Source organism: Rhinolophus sinicus, linkage group LG04 (assembly GCF_036562045.2).
Source record: "Rhinolophus sinicus isolate RSC01 linkage group LG04, ASM3656204v1, whole genome shotgun sequence".
NCBI lineage: Eukaryota > Metazoa > Chordata > Mammalia > Chiroptera > Rhinolophidae > Rhinolophus > Rhinolophus sinicus.
In genome coordinates this window covers 96711342-96730042 of record NC_133754.1, presented here as the reverse complement: position 1 = coordinate 96730042, position 18701 = coordinate 96711342, and the positions used below count along the sequence as shown (strand labels likewise).

Below are 18701 nucleotides of genomic sequence, written 5' to 3'. Positions count from 1 at the left end.
CTAACCACCAAATACCTGGGCTAAATACCAGGAAGACTAAAGTCCTTTGTCTTCCTGACACCCATAATTAACAGCGTTTAACGTTTGCTATTTAAAGCATTTGCACATATTTCTCATCAGATCTTCATAACAATTTTGAGGCTAGTGCTATTATTTCTGTTTTATAGATGAAGAAACTGAGGCACCTAGAGGTTCTCTGATTTATACCATGTCACAGAGCTAGTAGGTGGAGCAGGCTATTACATATGCCAAACGGATTTTAGAGCCTGTTCAGCTAGCCCTGCCTACAGGTCTTCTCACCAGGTTTGCCTGCCTGAAATTCCCATGAAGGCTTCACCTTCAGGCCACGGTGTCTGCAAAGCTTTATCAATCTTTGAGGTGGAATTCTATGTTAATCTGCACTCATACTTTATTTACTTCATGTGTATGCAATTCTCTTTAACTGCCTTTTATTGCAATTATTATTATTGCATCGCCGATCTAAAATTATAGACTTCTCAAGGACAAAGAGTGTAGGTCATGTTTTTAATGCATACCAGTTTTGGACTCAATGAAATATTGAATGAATATAATAAATCACAATAATGTCCGCTAATACTAATTAAGTTTGATATCTTCAGGAAGAAGGTTGCTAGTAGAGAATGTAGATGAAAAGTTTTATTATTACACGTAATCTTCATGAAAGATGTTTTTGACACTTTACTACAAAGTAATACATAAAGGTCAGTTTCACCAGCATTGACCTTGCTGCTTTTGTATATTTTTATAAGAATAGCTGCCCTACCTAGCAAGTAACTCCCTGGGAACCCACAAACATTAAAGATACAAATGAAGTAAAGCTGCTAAAGTCGTCTCTTATAACTTCTGTATCTGTTCCTAAAGGCACTTCTCCAGGACACGATAAAAGGAAGACATGTCACACTTTTTAAAAGAGAGATCTTGAAATAAACCCACCAACATAATCTACCAGCTATACAGGCATATATTCTTTCTATATTCTTTCAGTTTTTTTCTTATTTAATTTTAAAGGTCTCATTGACTATAATTTAAAAGTTTAAAATTAATGGATGTATTTTTTTTTTTAGCAATCATCTAATAAATAGCAATATTATAGACTTCTTAGAGTTCAGAGTACTGTACGCTTAATCATCTCAGGGTGATGAAATGACTCGCCTGGTGAAGTCAGGAAATAAACCTAGTTTTTATTTTTTGAGGAGTTTTAACAGGTGATAAATTGTTTGAAATAATTAATATTATGACTTTTTTTAGTAAGGCTTTGGGGGAGGATTTTGGAACCATGCTATAATTTCCATTTATTAGTATTTCACCATTTTTTGTTATCCCACTAGTTACCATTAGGTGGTGCTAAATAGCCATATCAGAAACAATAGGCAAAGAAATCTGGACTACAAAGATGTTAGAATATCTGAAAACTTATTTTTCCCATGAAGTTTGAATTTTCTATATTGAAAATTTTTGGTTCTTAATGTATACTTCATTTTTCAGTATCTTGTCAAGTGTACACCTGCACCTTTTATATCTATTTTTTAAAAACATTAGTGCTGCTTAATCATTTTTTAGGGTGATAGTATAGTTTGAAATCTGTTAATAGCTAGCTATTGACTCCTTTCCTTGAAAGACTTGCATATGATTTCACCTGAAGCCCATCACGAGCCCAGTTCCTGATGCCTGTGTAGTTTTCATGTAACAAATAACTGAAAATTCATCCTTCGTCCTCCAGTAGACCTGTACGGTAGTTTATGTTTCATCTGAAACATTGGTGGCACCTCTTTGATTACTGTTTCCCCGAAAATAAGACCTAACCAGATAATCAGCTCTAATGTGTCTTTTGGAGCAAAAATTAATATAACACACAGTCTTATTTTACTATTATACTTATTTTACTGGGTCTTACATAAAATAAGTAAAGACTGGGTCTTTATTATAAGACTTGGTCTTATTCTACTATAAGACCAGGTATAATATAATATAATACCAGATCTTATATTAATTTTTGCTCCAAAAGACACATTCCAGCTGATTGTCTGGCCAGGGTTATTTTCGGGGAAACACGGTATACATGTTTTCTCAGGACATTGTGTGTCCTAGAGTTGTGACTGCAAGGTAAAACCCTCACAGGTGTGCCAGCACCATCCATATCCTCATCAGTGGCTATCTGAGGGCCAGGCACAGAGCGAGAAGACGTGGACCTACCTGACAGGCTCCAGTCTATTTCTTCCCACCACTCTACTGTTGTGTTTTCTAGATGTTCAAGTATAAGCAAAATCAGAACTTTTAAAGTGCGTTCCCCCTTCTGATATTCTCCAGCAGTGTATTAATTCCTTTCGCTCCATCCTTTCAGTCTAATCTTTTTATCTGATGTTTCCTCACCTGCCCTTCAAATACTTAATTTTTTAGTCTAAAAATACTTTTAAGCATTGTATTGACTGGATTCAACTAGATTCACTGTTCTCTCAGTCACTTAACAAGAGGTCTTTTGGGAGACAGGAAGAGTCTGTGGTTCCTGATGTTACTTTCGGAGGTTAGTTCTATAATCTAGACATGAAAGTCCTAAAGCATAGAAACAGTGTACAACCATAAGGATAATCTTTTGTCTGGATATTTAATGTCTATCAAAATAGAATTAATATATTACTTATGTTATACATTTGGGACATAAATGATATTCATTTCATTTAATGTATTTAATATCTTATTAGCTTATAATTCAAATACTAATGTTGACTTGCCATCTTTATAGATTATCTGTTAAATTAGTTGTGAAATGTTGCTTTAAATACATTTAAATAATTTTACTTTTTAAATACTTTTACTCCCCCACCACATGTAGCGTAAAAGAGCAGTGGACCTGAATGTTAAAATCTTGGATTTGAGCAGTACATTTCTTATGGGAGCCAACTTTCCCACCAAGATTGAGAAGCATCTCTTACCAGAACACATTCACCAGAACTTTGTACTTGCTGGAGATCATGTAATAATTGACGGTCTGCATGCAGAAACCCCCGATGACTTGGTATGTGTCCTCCATTCTCTTTAGAGTTGAGGTCCCATCTGTGTGCGGCTACTGTTTTAATCCAGAACTCAGTCATAATATAATCATATCATGAAAAATACTTTGGTGTTACTAAGTCCTGAAATTTTAACTTTGGGATTGTTAATTCCATAAATGCTTTGAATGATGAAATAGTTGAATTATTCATGTTTTACAAAGAACTCATTTTTAACGTATGGTAAATAACAGCAATGATTGACATTCTAGACTGCTTGGATTTTTAATGTCTGTAGTCTTCACTTCACCTGGTTAAGGGTGCACATTGGGTACAGTTTTGTCTGGCCATACTCCATAACAGAGAACTCCAGTCAAGTATGTTGTTGTAGTTCATGCTAGTTTATGAATCTAAAAGCTTTATTCATCTCGTATAAACCATTATTTTTTATGGCAGTGATCACCTGAAGAATAAAGTGGGTACAGTTAGTCTATATTATTATTGCATAAGATTTCAAGTCATGGTATTTATATGTGTTATCATTTGCTGTTTAAATATAGGTACGAGAAGCTGCTTATAAAGTTTTTCTTTATCCCAATGCTGGTCAATTGAGATGTTTAGAAGAATTGCTCAGCAGCAGAGATCTTCTGGCAAAGTTAGTAGGGTATTCTACTTATTCCCACAGAGCTCTTCAAGGAACAATAGCTAAAAATCCAGGTAAGCCAAAATAAGATTTTTATGTATCTGGACTTATGACTTAAAATTTTTTAAAAAATTATTTTTAATTGTGGTTAATATACCATATTATATGAGCTTCAGTTGTACAACATAGTGATTCAACGTTTATATACGTTACAAAGTGATTACCACAGTGGGTCAAGTAACCCCCTGTGACCACATATAATTATTACAATATTATTGACTATTCCCTATGCTGTACATTACATCCCTGTGACTTATTTTATAACTGGGTGTTTGTACTTCTTAATCCGCTTACGCGTTTTTGTCCAACTCTCCCACCCTCTTTCTTCTCGCAACTGATCATAGAGATCAGTTTGTTCTCTATGAGTTTGTTTCATTTTGTTTGTTTGGTTTTGATTTTTGATTCTTCATATAAGTGAAATCACACAGTATTTGTCTTTCTCTGTCCAACTTATTTCAGTTAATGTAATAATGTCTAGGTCCATCTGTGTTGTTGCAAATGGCAAGATTTTATTCTTTTTTATCACTGAGTAATATTCCATTGTATGTATGAACAACATTTTTTTCATCCATTTACCAATGGGCACCTAAGTTGCTTTCATATCTTGGCTATTGTAAACAATGTTGCTATGAACATAGGGATGCATATATTTTTTGAATTATTGTTTTCATTTTCTTCAGATGTACACCCAGAAGTGGACTTGCTGGGTCATACAGTAGTTATATTTTTAATTTTTTGAGGAATGCCCATATTGTTTTTCATAGTGGCTGCACCAACTTGCAATCCCACCAACAGTGAACGAGGGTTCCCTTTTCTCCACGTCCTCGCCAACACTAGTTATTTGTTGTCTTTTTGATGATAGCCATTCTGACAGGTGTGAGGTGATATGTCATTGTGGTTTTAATTTGCATTTCCCTAATAATTAGTGTTCTTGAGCATCTTTTCATGTTTATTAGCCATCTGTATGTCTCCTTCAGAGAACTGTCTATTCAGGTCCTCTACCCATTTTTTTAATTGAATTGTTTGTTTGTTTGATGTTGAATTGTATGAGTTCTTTATATATTTTAGATGTTAGCCCCTTATCGGATGTATCATTTGCAAATATCTTCTCCCATTCAGTAGGTTGCCTTTTTATCTTCTTAATGGTTTCCTTCACTTTGCAAAAGCTTTTTAGTTTGATTTGTTTCATTTGTTTATTTTTGCTTTTGTTGACTTTGCCCAAGGAGACATATTTAAAAAGATTCTTAAGACGGATGTCAAAGAGTTTATTGCCTATGTTTTCTTCTAGTAGGTTTATGGTTTCAAGTATTACATTTAATTTTTTAATCCATTTTGAGTTTATTTTTGTATGTGGTGTAAGAAAGTGGTGTAGTTGCATGTTCTGTCTAGTTTCCCCAACACCACTTATTGCAGAGACTGCCTTTATTGCATTATATATCCTTCCCGCTTTTGTTGTTGATTAATTAACCATAAAGGCATGGGTTTATTTCTGGACTCTATTCTGTTCCACTGATCTATGTATCTGTTTTTATGCCAGTACCATGCTGTTTTGATTACTATAGCCTTGTAGTATAGTTTAATAGCAGGTAGTGTGATCCCTCCAACTTTGTTCTTTCTCAAGATTGCTGTGGCTATTTGGTGTCTTTTCTGGTTCCACATAAATTGTAGGGTTATTTGTTCTAGTTCTGTGAAGAATGCTGTAGGTATTTTGAGGGATTGCATTGAATCTGTGGATTGCTTTGGATAGTATGGACCTTTTAACAATATTAATACTTCCAATCCTTGAGCACAGTATATGCTTCTATTTATTGTGTCTTCTTCAATTTGTTTCATCAGTGTCTTATAGTTTTTAGAGTACAGGTCTTTTACTCTCTTGGTTAAATTTATTCCTAGGTATTTTATTTTATTTTTTGATGCAACTGTAAATGGGATTGTTTTCTTAATTTCTCTTTCTGCTAGTTCATTATTTGTGTATAGAAACAACAGATTTCTGAATAATACTTTTGTATTCTGCAGCTTTACTGAATTCATTCATTGGTTCGAATAGTTTATTTGGGTGGAATCTTTAGGGTTTTCTATATCTAGTATAATGTCGTCTACAAATAGTGACAGTTTTACTTCTTCCTTTCCAATTTGCATATCTTTTATTTCTTCTTATCTGATTGTTGTGGACAGGACTCCCAACTATTATGTTGAATAAGAGTGGTGAGAATGGGCCTCCTTGTCTTGTTCCTGACCTTAGAGTAAAAGCGTTCAGCATTTCATCATTGAGTATGATGTTAGGTGTGAGTTTGTCATCTATAGCCTTAATTTGTTGAGGCATTTTCCTTCTGTACCACCTTTGTTGAGAGTTTTTATCATACATGTATGTTGAATTTTTTTCAATGCTTTTTCTTCATCTGTTGAAATGATCATATAACTTATCCTTCATTTTGTTTATGTGGTATATCACATTAATTGAATTGTGGATATTGAACCATCCTTGCATTCCAGGAATAAGTCCCACTTGATCATGGCATATGATATTTTTAACGTATTGCAGAATTTGGTTTGGTAATATTTTGTTAAGGATTTTTGTGTCTATGTTCATGGGGGATGTTGGATTGTAATTTTCTTGTTTGGTAATATCTTTGTCTGGTTTTGATATAAGGGTAATGCTGGCCTTGAATGAATTTGGAAGCCTTCCCTTCTCTTCAGTTTTTTGAAATAGTTGAAGAAGGATAGGCATTCATTCTTTAAATGTTTGAAGAATTCACCTGTGAAGCCATCTTTGTTTGTTGGGAGATTTTTGATTACTGATTCTATTTCATTTATCGTAATTGCTGTGGTCAGATTTTTTGTTTCTTCCTGATTCAGTCTTGACAGATTACATATTTCTATGAATTTATGCATTTCTTCTAGGTTGTGTCATTTGTTGGCAGATAATTGTTCATAGAATTCTCTTACAACCATTTGTATTTCTGTGGTGTCCATTGTCACTTCTCCTTTTTCATTTTGATTTTATTAATTTGGGCCCTCTCTCTCTTCTTCTTGATAAAATCTGACTAAAGTTTATCTTGGTTTTTTATTTTTTTTAATCTTTTTCAAAGAACCAGCTCTTAGTTGTATTGACTTTTTTTTTTTTAGTCTATTTTATTTATTCCTGCTTTGATCTTTATTATTTCCTTCCTTCTACTCACTTTGGGCTTTGTCCTTTTTCCAGTTCCTTTAGGTATAAGTTTAGATTGTTTATTTGAAATTTTTCTTCTTGTTTGTTGTGGTAAGCCTGTATCACTATGAATTTCCCTCTTAGAACTGCTTTTCCTGTGTCCCAAAGATTGTGTTTCATTTTCATTTGTCTCCAAATTAACCCATTGATTGCTTAGTTGCATGTTGTTTAGCCACCACGTGTTTGTGTGTTTTCCAGTCTTCTCCTTGTAATTGATTTCTTGTTTCAGACCCTTGTGATCGGAGAATATGCTTGATATGATTTCAATCTTCTGAAATTTACTGAGACTTGTTTTGTGGTCTAACGTGGTATATCCTGGAAAATGTTCCATGTGTACTTGAAAAGAATGTATATTCTGCTAAGTTTGGGTGTAATGTTCTGTAAATATCTGTTACTGCCATTGATATAATGTGTCGTTTGAGGCCACTGTTTCCTTGTTGGTATTCTGTCTAGATGATCTATCCGTTTATTCAAGTGGGATATTATAGGTCCCCTACTATTGTTGTAACTTGATCTTTGCCTTTGTGCCTGTTAATATTTGCTTTATCTATTTAGGTGCTTCTACGTTGGGTGCCTAGATGTTACAAATGTTATTGATCTTGTTGGATTGGTCCCTTTAACATTATGTAATGCCCTTGTTTGTCTCTTATTAAAGCCTTTGTTTTAAAGTCTGCTGTATCTGATATAAATATTGCTACCTTAGCTTTTTTTTCATTTCCGTTTGCATGAAGTATCTTTTTCCATGTCTTCACTTTGAGTCTGTGTCAGTCTTTTGATCTGAAATGAGTCTCTTGTGAGCAGCTCATGCATGAGGTTTTTCTTTTCTTTCTTTCTTTTTTTTTAATCCATTCAGCCTACCCACTAGCTTTTGACTGGAGCATTTAGTCCATTGACATTTAAAGTAATTATGGATAAGTATGTACTTGTTGCCATTTTATTAATTTTCTGGTTGTTGTAGTTATTCTGTTTCTTTCTTCTTTTTGTATACATTGATGACTTTCTGTGGTGATTTGTTTCGGTTCTTTTTTTCTTTATGTATCTATTATAGGTTTTTTTTTGGTTTGTGGTTATTATAAGATTCATATATAACAAGCTATGTTTATAGCAGTCTATTTTAAGTTGATGGTCCCTTAAGTTTGAATCCATTGTAAAACCACTACATTTTTTACCCCTACCTCATTTATGTTTTTGATATCATATTTTACATTTTTTGTGTGTGTATGTGTGTACCCCTTAATTCATTAGTGTAGTTACACACGTGTTACTACTTTTGTCTTTTAACCTCCATACCAGCTTTATTATTGGTTGACCCACTACATTTATTTACTAAATGTTTGTCTTTATCAGTGACATTTTTTCTTTTCAATATTTTCTTTTTTGTTTTTGGTTTGGTCTTTTCTTTTCCACTTAAAGAAGTCCCTTTAACATTTCTTGTAAAGCTGGTTTATTTGTGATGAACTTTAGCTTTTGCTTGTCTGGGAAACTCCTGTATTCTGATTGATAATCTTGCTGGATAGAGTATTCTTGGTTGTAGATTTCTCCTTTCATCAATTTAAATATATCATTTCATTCCCTTTCGGCTTGCAAAATTTCTGCTGATAAATCAGTCAGTAGTCTTAAGGGGGATCACTTGTAGGTAACTAGCTTTTTTCTTGCTGATTTTAAGATTCTCTTTTTACTTTTAACTTTTGGCATTTTAATTATGATGTGTCATGGTGTGGGCCACTTTGGGATCACCTTGTTTGGGATTCTCTGGGCTTCCTGGACTTGGATGTCTGTTTTCTTCACCAGGTTGGGGAAGCTTTGCACAACAAATGAGAGAGACCACTTCTTTCTCTCTTCTCCTTCTGGAACCCCTTTGTGATGCAAATGTTGGTATCCTTGATGTTGTTCCAGAGGCCCCTTAAACTATCCTTAGTTTTTAAAATTCCTTTTACTATCCAATTGTGTGATTTCCAGTACCTTCTCTACCAGCTTGCTGACTCATCCTTCTGCATCAACTAATCTGCTATTGATTCCCTGTAGTGTATTTTTCATTTCAGTTGTTGTGTTCTTCAGTTCTTTTTAATATATTTATCTCTTTTTTGAAGGTCTCACTGAGTTCATCTTTCTTTTCCTGAGTTCATTGAGCATCCTGTAACCAGTGTTTTGGACTTTTTCCAGGTAGATTGCTTATCTACATTTCACTTAGTTCTTTTTCTGGGGTTTCGTCCTGTTCTTTCATTTGGAACATATTTCTTTGTTTCCTCATTTTAGCTGTCTCTCTTTGTTTATTTATATGACTTAGGTGAAACAGCAACCTCTCCCCATCATGAAGGAGTGGCCTATCTAGGAACTTACCTTCTGTAGACAGTGTCTGGTTTCTTGATGGGCCAGTTGGAGCTGGAGTAGGCGTAGGCTGCAGGGAGTCCCGAGGGCCAAGCCCCACCCAGGCGCCCCCTTGGCAAGCTGGTTAGAGCTGTAGCTGGAGTGGGCTCAGGCATGGGGTGTCCCAGGAGCAAGCCACACATGGGCCCAGAGCTATAGCTAGGGCGGTGCAAGTTGTGGGGATTTGGGGGACAAGCCACACTGAGAGGCCATTGGGAGTTGTAGTTAGAATTGGCTCAAGCCAAGGGTAGCCTTGGGGGCAAGCTCATTGAGGCCTGGAGCTGTAGCTGAAGTGGGTGTGGTCTGTGGGAAGTCTGGGGTAAGCTGCAGAAGCTGGAGCAATAGTTGGAGTGGGCACGGAGCTGAGGGGACTCCAGGGTGCAAGCTTCGGAGCTGGGGTGGACTGGGGGCCTGGTGTGCACTCTGACGGTCTTGGTAGGCTGGCTAGTATGTCTGGATCATGCTTTTGCCCATGCAGCTGACGGGGAGAGGGGGGCCCTAAATGGCGTTCTCCAGTTCCTCCGAAAGCGAGAGAGTTCTCACAGTTACCCTCCAATTTGCCAGAGAATGTAGAATTAGTACATGGATTTTTTCTCATATTGTCTAGGTAACTTTTAAACCAGTTTTTCTGCTGTACCCAGGGCTGGTGAGCATCCTGTAACCATGTTTTGGACTCTCAGTGATCCCTCCCTATTGGAGGTTGCTGCTTGGGGGTGGGGTTCCCATGGTACCGCGTGTCTCTATCTCTCCTACCCATCTCTATGTGGTGTCTCTTGTTTGTTGTGCAGAAGCTGTACAGTCAGTACTTAGTTCTTCAGGGGGAATTGGTCTGTCTATAAGTGTAAATTTGATGCGTTTCTGGGAGGAGGTGAGTTCAGAGTCTTCCTGTGCCGCCATCCTGGACCAGAAACTTGAACTTCTGATTTTAAGTTGCTATAAATTAGTGTTCTCAATATACTCAGAGACCCATTTATTGAGAATTTTCTGTATCTTCAGATAGAACAGTTTTTAAATAGGCTAATAATTTGAAATATATTCTGTCCATCCAAGGTATTTTACTTCATGTGCCTGCTAAGAGTAAACCATACTTACATTTTCATTGATGCCAATTTAAGTTATTTTCATTTGAACTCAACTAGTTTCTATGCTCAGTCTATCCAAATGGTTAGAATTAGTATGAGAGAGGATGAAAGATCAATGTTTCTGCTGAAGTCAAGGTTAAATGTAGTCTGGGTCATACAGAAACACGCAGTCCTATAAATGTCCTTTTCAGAGAGGTGTGCTCCTTGAGAAGGTTTGTGCTATGTGAGTAGAAAAGCATCTTTCCCTGGGTTTGTGATAAACTTGCCTTGTAATCTGTTGAGTTCTTTGTGATTTATAATGTATAAAAGAAAATGTTATACAACAATAATAATATAAATTTATATAGTAAGTTTTTCCAAAGGCATTTATTAAATTACAACTATAATTGAAACTCTGAGTCAGGATAAAGGTGGTCGTGATGGTGGCTCAGACTTCAGGTATGCTTTGGAGGTTGAATTTACAAGACTCGGTGATGGGTTGAGAGCATGGAGGAGACAGTGTGATGGATCCCTTTGGTTTCTGGTTGTGCATCTGGATGGACGTGCCATTCATGGCGGGAAGGGACGCTGGAAGTGAACTCTGTGGGAGGAAGATCACATCTTTAATTCCGTCCTGTCTTTATTCTTTCAATGTTTATCCCTCCTCTCTCTAGTAAGGTCATATCTTCTCCAAAGTTTTCATAAATCCACCCTATCTGGTTTCTCACTTTTTTGTAAAGGCCATTTATTTTTCTTGATCTGTCAAGGATCTCTGTTAAGCCATAGGTATGTCTCACTCATTCTTTAGCTCATGTTTCCCGTATGGAAACAGCTCCCACTTCCCAGTCTATTAAAATACTGTCCAAGGTTTTCAGTGCTCAGCTCAAAACCTGTCTCTTTCTTGAAACCTATTAAACTTTTTCACTTCCCTTGGATTCACTTCTCCCTGAACATTTAAAACACAGTTTGTTTCATATAATTTAGCTCCAAAATAGATATTATATTATCACGTATTTTTCTTTAGTTGCTGTTGTCACCAGATTGTTAAAACAATACATGATTATTATATATGGTTATATATGTGTGTGTGTATATATATATATGGCATATATATATATATATGGTTATAATGTTATTCAGTGCTTATTCTAGGCTGTTATTTCATTTACTCTGTAGCCTTATGAGGTAGATAGTTGTATTCATTTCACAGATAAGGAATCCAAGGTTAGGTTATGTTGCTACAAACTGGTAGAGTTGAAATCCAAACCCATATCCCAAATACATGGCCTTCTGTATAGTGCTTGAGACCTAGTGCCTCATGTTACATCATCTACATTATCTTAGTTAATTGGTTCAACAGATATTCGCCGACTGCTTACTGTATGTCAGATAGTATTCTAGGCACTAGAAATCAATCAGTGTGTAAAACAAATTCCTGCTCTTGTGCATTTTATATTCTTGTAAGGAAGATGGATGAAAACAGAAAATAATAAGTAGAGGATATGTTATGCAGGGATAAGGAATGTGAGAGTACAGGGGAGGTCTTGCAATTTTAAACAGAGTTGTCAGGGAAGGGTTCGCTGAGAACGGGACATGTGAGCATAGACTTGAAGGAGATGTGGAATGAGTCTGTGGTTGTCCAGATAGAGGCACAGCAAGTGGAAAGGTCTTGAGGCAGAAGAGTGCCTGACATGTTTGAGGAAAAGCACAGAGGTCAGAGTGGCTAAAGTGGAGTGAGCGAGGGGGAGAGTAGTCGAAGGTGAAAGCAGGTATAACAAAGGGCTGTATTAAGTAGCGCTTTTCCTCGAGTGAGATGGGAAGTTATTGGAGGATTTTTGAGCACAGAAGTGAGATGATGTCACTTAAATTTTAATGGCGTGTCATGTACTGCTGATGTTGAGATAGACTGCAGAGAAGCAAGGATAGAAGAGAGACCATTTAAAAACTGTTTTGCTGCAGTCATGATAACAAGGGTGGCAGCTTGACCTACGTGGTGATGGCAGTGGAGATTCTGGATGTGGTCAGATTCTGGATACATAGCAGTTTGAAAGGAGAGCCAGGGTTTTTGACCTGAGCAACTGGAAAGACAGAGTAAGTTACTGTTAACTAAGATTGGGAGGACCAGGCACTTGGTTTGGTTCAAATTAAGTGTGAGATGCCAGTTGGTGTTCAAGTGGCAACATTGAATAGACAGATATACAATTATGGAACTGAGGAAAGTGTTCTGAGCTCGAGATATAAATTTGGGGCTTTATTTAAGGTCAGGAGACTGTATGAGAGTCTCATGAGTGTAGCCAAGGGAGTGACTGCACTTAAAGAACATACGTACATGGACTGAGCTCTGGGGCCCTCCAGGCTTAAGAAGTCAGAGATATGAGGAGATACCAGGAAAGGCCACCAGTAAAGAGCAGTCAGAGAGGGGGAAAGTGAACAGAGTGTGTGGTCCGGGAAGCCACACGAAAGCAGTGTCTATTTAAGTGAATTAATTAATTTTTAAAATATTTTTTTATTTTTCAGTTGCAGTTGATATACAGCATTATATTAATTTCAGGTGTATAACATAGTGATTAGACATTTACCATAACTTACAGAGTGATCACCCCTATAAATCTAGTACCCACCTGACACCATACATAGTTATTACAATATTATTGACTATATTCTCTATGCTGTACTTTATATCCCCATGACTATTTTGTGACTACCAATTTGTACTTCTTAATCCCTTCCCCTTTTTCACCCATCCCTCCAACCCCCTTCCCATCTGGTAACCATTTAAATGTTCTCTGTATCTACAAGTTTGTTTCTTCGTTTGTTTTGTTTTTTAGATTCCACATGTAATTGAAATCATACGATATTTGCCCTTCTCTGTCTGACTTATTTCACTCAGCACAATACCCACTAGGTCCATTCATGTTGCTGCAGATGGCAAGATTTCATTCTTTTTTATGGCTGAGTAATATTCCATTATATATATGTACCACCTCTTTTTTTATCCATCCATATATTGATGGACACTTAGGTTGCTTCCATATCTTGGCTATTGTAAATAATGCTGCAAATGAACATATAGATGCATATGTCTTTTTGAATTAGTGTTTTGGGTTTCTTCAGATAAATACCCAGAGGTGCTATTACTGGGTCCTTCTTTGTCTCTTGTTATACAAACTTTGTTTTAGAGTCTATTTTGTCTGGTGTAAGTATTGCTACTCCAGCTTTTTTTTTCAATTCCATTTTCATGGAATATCTTTTTCCATTTACTTTTTCCTTTACTTTCAGTCTGTGTGTGTCTTCTGATCTGAAGTGAGTCTCTTGTAGGCAGCATATGTAAGGGTCTTGCTTTCTTATCCATTCAGCCACTCTGTGTCTTGATTGGAGCATTTAATCCATTTACATTTAAAGTGATTGTTGATAGATTTGTAGTTATTGACATTTTATTCGTATTTTTTATTTCTTTTTCTTCTTTAGAAATTAACATTTCTTGTACTACTTTGGTGGCGATGAACTCCTTTAGCTTTTTCTTGTCTGGGAAGCTCTTTATCTGTCCTTCGATTCTAAATGATAGCTTTGATGGGTAGAATAATCTTGGTTATAGGTCCTTCCTTTTCATCACTTTGAATATTTCCTGCCAATCCCTTCTGGCCTGTGAAGTTTCTGTTGAGAAATCAGCTGGAAGTCTTGAGAAATCATGGGAAATCAGCTCCAATGTAGGTAACTAACTGCTTTTCTCTTGCTGCTTTTAAGATTCTCTTTTTGTCTTAATCTTTGACATTTTAATTGTGATGTGTCTTGGTGAAGACCTCTTTGGGTTCATCTTATCTGGGATTGTTTGTGCTTCTTGGGCTTCAGTGTCTATTTTCCTCACCAGGTTAGGGAAGTTTTCTGTCATTATTTCTTTAAATAATTTTTCAATTCCTTGCTCTCTCTCTTCTCCTCCTGGTCACCCCTGATGCGAATGTTGGTACACTTGATGTTTTCTCAGAGGACCCTTAAAATATCTTCATTTAAAATAATTAAAAAAAAATTTTGCTGTTCTGGTTGGGTGTTTTCTGCTACCTTCTAAATCGCTGATTCGATCCTCTGTATCTAATCTACTGTTGATTTCCTCTAATGTATTCTTCACTCCAGTTATTGTATTCTTTATTTCTGATTTTTTTAATGGTTTTTATCTCCATTTTTATGTTTCCTATGTCTTCGTTGAAGTTCTTGCTGAAATCATTGGGCATCCTTATAACCAGTGTTTGGAACTCTGAGTCTGGTAGATTGCTTGTCTCCATTTTGTTTAGTTCTTCTTCTAGAGTTTTGTTCTGTTTTTCTTTTTGTTTTTTCGTTTTTCATTTGGGACATGTTTCTTTATCTCCTCACGTTGGCTGCCTCTTTGTTTATCTCTGTTTATTAGGGAGAGCTAAAAATGTCTCCTGGTCTTGGTGGAATGGTGTTATGTAGTAGGTGTCATGTGGGGCCCAGTGGTTCAGACTCCCTGGTCACCTGAGCTGGGTGCTCCAGGTGTGTTTCTTGTATGGGTTGTCTCTGCCCTCTTGTTGTAGTTGAGCCTTGATTGCTTTTGGCATGTCAGAGGGTGGGATTGACAGGCTGACTGGCTGTGAGGACTGGCCATGACTACAGTGAAGGAGCTGTTGTGCAGGGGCTAACCCTGTGGAGCAGGATTCACTTTAGTGAGGCTCTGGTGCCTGCCCTGTCTGCTCTTTGGGTGTGTCATTTCGGAAGGTGGTTGGTTGGTGCTTTGGTGTGGTCTGAAGCTGGCCACCGGGTGTGTTGGTTCTGGGGCCTCTTGGGACAGCCTCTGGTTCAGGCCAAGGTCAACCACTGCCTGTGCCCTGCTTGGGGCCACTTGGTATGAGCTACAAAGTAATCTGCAGGTGGTGGCCACTTGTGGTGGGCTTGGCGGTACCTGGGAGAGGCTAAGCTGCAAACTGAGGCTAGTGGCCACTAGTTCTGGGCTTGGGGCTGCTTAGCAAGAGGTATGGGGCGTGCTGAGGCCAAATGCTGCTTGTTTGGGGTTTGTGAACCTTTGAGAGAGTTTAGGAAAATTTGCAGCATGAGCCAAGACAGGTCATTTGTATGGAAAGCCACTGTAAGCAGTTTGGGTGGACTGGCAAGTTGGGTGGGTGGGGTCTTGGAATCACCAGTATAGGGCAAAAGGTGTTAACCAGGTTGGTGGAGACTCAGATATGGGAGCCTGGTTCAGGGGAGGGCTCAATAAAGGACAATGGCTTCTTCCAGTACTTCTGTCTGGGAGGAAGCTGCCCCTCCAGCTCTTGCCTTGAAGCCAGACAATTCATTTCCTTCCCATATGTCCCTGGTGCCTTTTGAGCTGCTGCCCCAGCACTGGAGCTCAGAGTGAGTGAATCTGTCAGCGAGTAAGTATGTGTGTGGGCCCTTTAAGAGGAACGCCTGTGACTGCAGCCACCGTCTGTCTCAGTCACAATCTCTGCTGGTTTTCAGAGCCAGAAGTTATGGGGACTTCTCTTCACAGCACTGGAACCCTGGGCTAGGGATCCTGGTGTGGAGTGGGACCCTTTGTTCCTAAGGAGGGACCTCCACAGCTGAGATATTCCTTATGATTTTTTAACCACCACACGTAGGTGTAGAACCAGCCTGATCAGCGTCTCTGTCCCTCCTACCAGTCTCCACATGGCTATTGTGTATGTCCTCACTTGTAGGACTTCTGGCAGTTCTCAATAATGGTTGTTCTCTAGTTTAGTTGTAATTTTGATGTGGTTGTTGGAGGAGGCATGTAAAGTTTACCTACTCTGCCATATTGATTGAAAGCATCTTGAAAGTAGTGTCTTAAGGAGAAGAGTAATCAGCCGACTGAGATGCTGAGGGCAAGTCAAGCGGAAGAAGGTTGGGAATTGACCATTGGCTTGAGTGACATGGATTGGAGGGTACCAGACCAGCAGCCATAAATGCCAGATATCATCAGAAAATCACCATTGCTTACTAAGTGATTAGTGTGGTAACATGATGTGTTTGGAATTAAATGATTGTGCACATGGTCGCATATGATGTGATCTATATCCTTGAATGATTTAAAATTTAGTTGGGGAGCTCAGATATGTATATATAAAGGTAAATAATACTCCAGGTTGGTGTCTTTTCAGTGCCAAATGAGTAGACAAAACAGTGCCATAGGATTTTAGGAGTTCAGGAAGTTTGTCTTACCTTCAACGTAGCTGTTGAAGGTTTCAAGAAGGACGTGAAACTTGAGAACAGGCAGTGGAGGAACGGTGAGCTTTCAGCAGAGAGGAGGAGGAGGGTAGAAAGGGGGTAAACAAATGTTAAGGTGGGCATTCATGTGACAGGTGAATTAGAAAATAATTTTCCAGTGAGGCATTTATTTATTTTGGGGGGTTTCAAAATCATTCTTTTTAATGTGACAATTTTCCAGTAAGATTAATTGAGGTAAATTTTTCATTTGTAAGATAGCTAGAAAAACAGAATGGGTGAAAGTTATTAAAAATAGTTATTTAGAAATAAGCATACACAGATATTTATTTGAAAACAGTTCTCTTTGGTAACTGGTATGATATCCTGAAATGAAGTTTCATTTTAAACTAAAAATGTTTTTTTCCCCTAAAATTCCTAATACCATCTAATATGGTATTTAGGGTAGAGTTTTTAGGATTACTTTGTATGAGGCTTGTGCTTAGTAGTGACAGTGACAAGAAACCCCATGGCTTCTTGGTTTCAGTTAACCTCCATTCTTTTCTTAGCCTTTTATTTTACTTAGAAAGGAGATAACCTCAATTGAAGAGGGCAAGAAACTTAAAACCATATAAAAGATCATCTGGAACATATAAAAACAGTGTTTGTGGCAAACTCTAAAATACATATGAGCTCTGTACACATAAGTCAATGGCAGAAAGTGCTAAATTCAAAAATACACATGAAAACTTTCCTATCATGGGGAATAATGATGATTACACAGTACAGTATGTCCTTTATGGGTTTGTAAAATACTAAGATTTACAGCTGAAGAACTTTAAAAAATTCTAACAGAGCTTGAAGTTTTAATGTCCTAATTTTGCTATGTATTCTTTTGGTATTGGTTCCGAATAGAATATCCTGCAGCTGTATATAAAAGTAAAAATAGTTACCCTGAAAAACATTGATTTTTAAAATCTAATTTTCAGTGAATCATGCTTGTAAATTGTATTGATATTATCAATTAGAGCCCTAACTACTCTTTAAAACTCAGAAAAATTAGACGTCTAAGAAACTTTTTTTCTTATACATTTGAAATTTTCAATTTTTTTCTTTAGCCTCCCATTAACTCTTTTCGTTTTGCAGTGTAATCTAAGGCTTTGGTTATTCCTGTGTCAGTTTAATTTGTTTTTCTGATAAAGAGATTATCATCACCTGGAAATATTTATTATGTGCCTAGTATTTGTTAGTAACCTTGCTTCCTTTGAAAATCATCACTTTAACGGTATTGTAGTGTATAATTATGATCATCACATTATAATTTTAACAAATATGTTCATTTTATTTTACATAGTTAAAGGTATTTTCTTTTGGATTTCATTTTTAGAGACTGTCATGGAGTTCCTTGAAAAACTATCTCACAAACTTTCGGAAAGGTTAGTTTTTATTCTACTCTTTAGAATATATGTCTTTTTTTTTTTTTTTTTTTAAGATTTGATGTATGAAAAATTAGGAAAGGACCTGTTAAGAATATAAGTGTGGGAATATCGGGTAGGATCTGTGGACTCTTCAGCAAGAGATTAAGTGAACTATGAGGTACACTGTGAAAGCACATAGTTGTCTTCCTGAAGTGACAATCTTAAAAACTTAGGCCATCCCCTCTGTTTAGTTATTTGTCTTTAGGAGCCATCATTGCTGTGTGATTTAAAATATTTTCCGAACCTTTTTGAAACTATGTATTTCAGCTTGTACCATCAATTTTATGTCAAGTTCAGGAAATTGTGTTTTTCGTCTTTTGGCCTAAATATTGGCCTCCCACGGATGTGGCAAATTGATCTGTGTTTTGATTTTGTGTATTTTAAGAATGCTCTGATTCACCGTTTGTAATTTCAAGCTGAGTGTTTTACTTTCTGCTGTGTATCCCTTTGTTCTATTCTTGCTTACCCTCCTCTCCACTGCCCTGTCTCTTTGATCATGTCACTCGTCCTTCACCAGCGCTCTTCTAGTGCTTTCGTGAAGGGCAGTGCCCAATAGGCATCAGATACCTAGGATTCCAGGAAGAGGCATGTCATGCTTTGTAAAAGAAGGTCATGTTCCTGCATTTCTTTCTTATAAGGCTGTCTAAAATTTCATTTGCCTCTCTACACCAACGTGTTAAATTTTAGCTCAAATTTCCATTTTCTATT

General features: G+C 37.0%; 1 protein-coding gene across 3 annotated transcripts in view; it reads left to right on the top strand.

The window, feature by feature from the left end:
- The window catches only part of MIPEP (mitochondrial intermediate peptidase), a 199571-nt gene that overhangs the window by 20481 nt on the left and 160389 nt on the right, over positions 1 to 18701 (top strand). For all 3 annotated transcript variants that reach the window (XM_074330042.1, XM_074330043.1, XM_074330041.1), the window contains exons 6-8: positions 2852 to 3034; positions 3569 to 3725; positions 17903 to 17951. In XM_074330042.1, coding sequence (XP_074186143.1) covers positions 2852 to 3034; positions 3569 to 3725; positions 17903 to 17951 — 389 coding nt within the window. The remainder of the gene's footprint in view (positions 1 to 2851; positions 3035 to 3568; positions 3726 to 17902; positions 17952 to 18701) is intronic.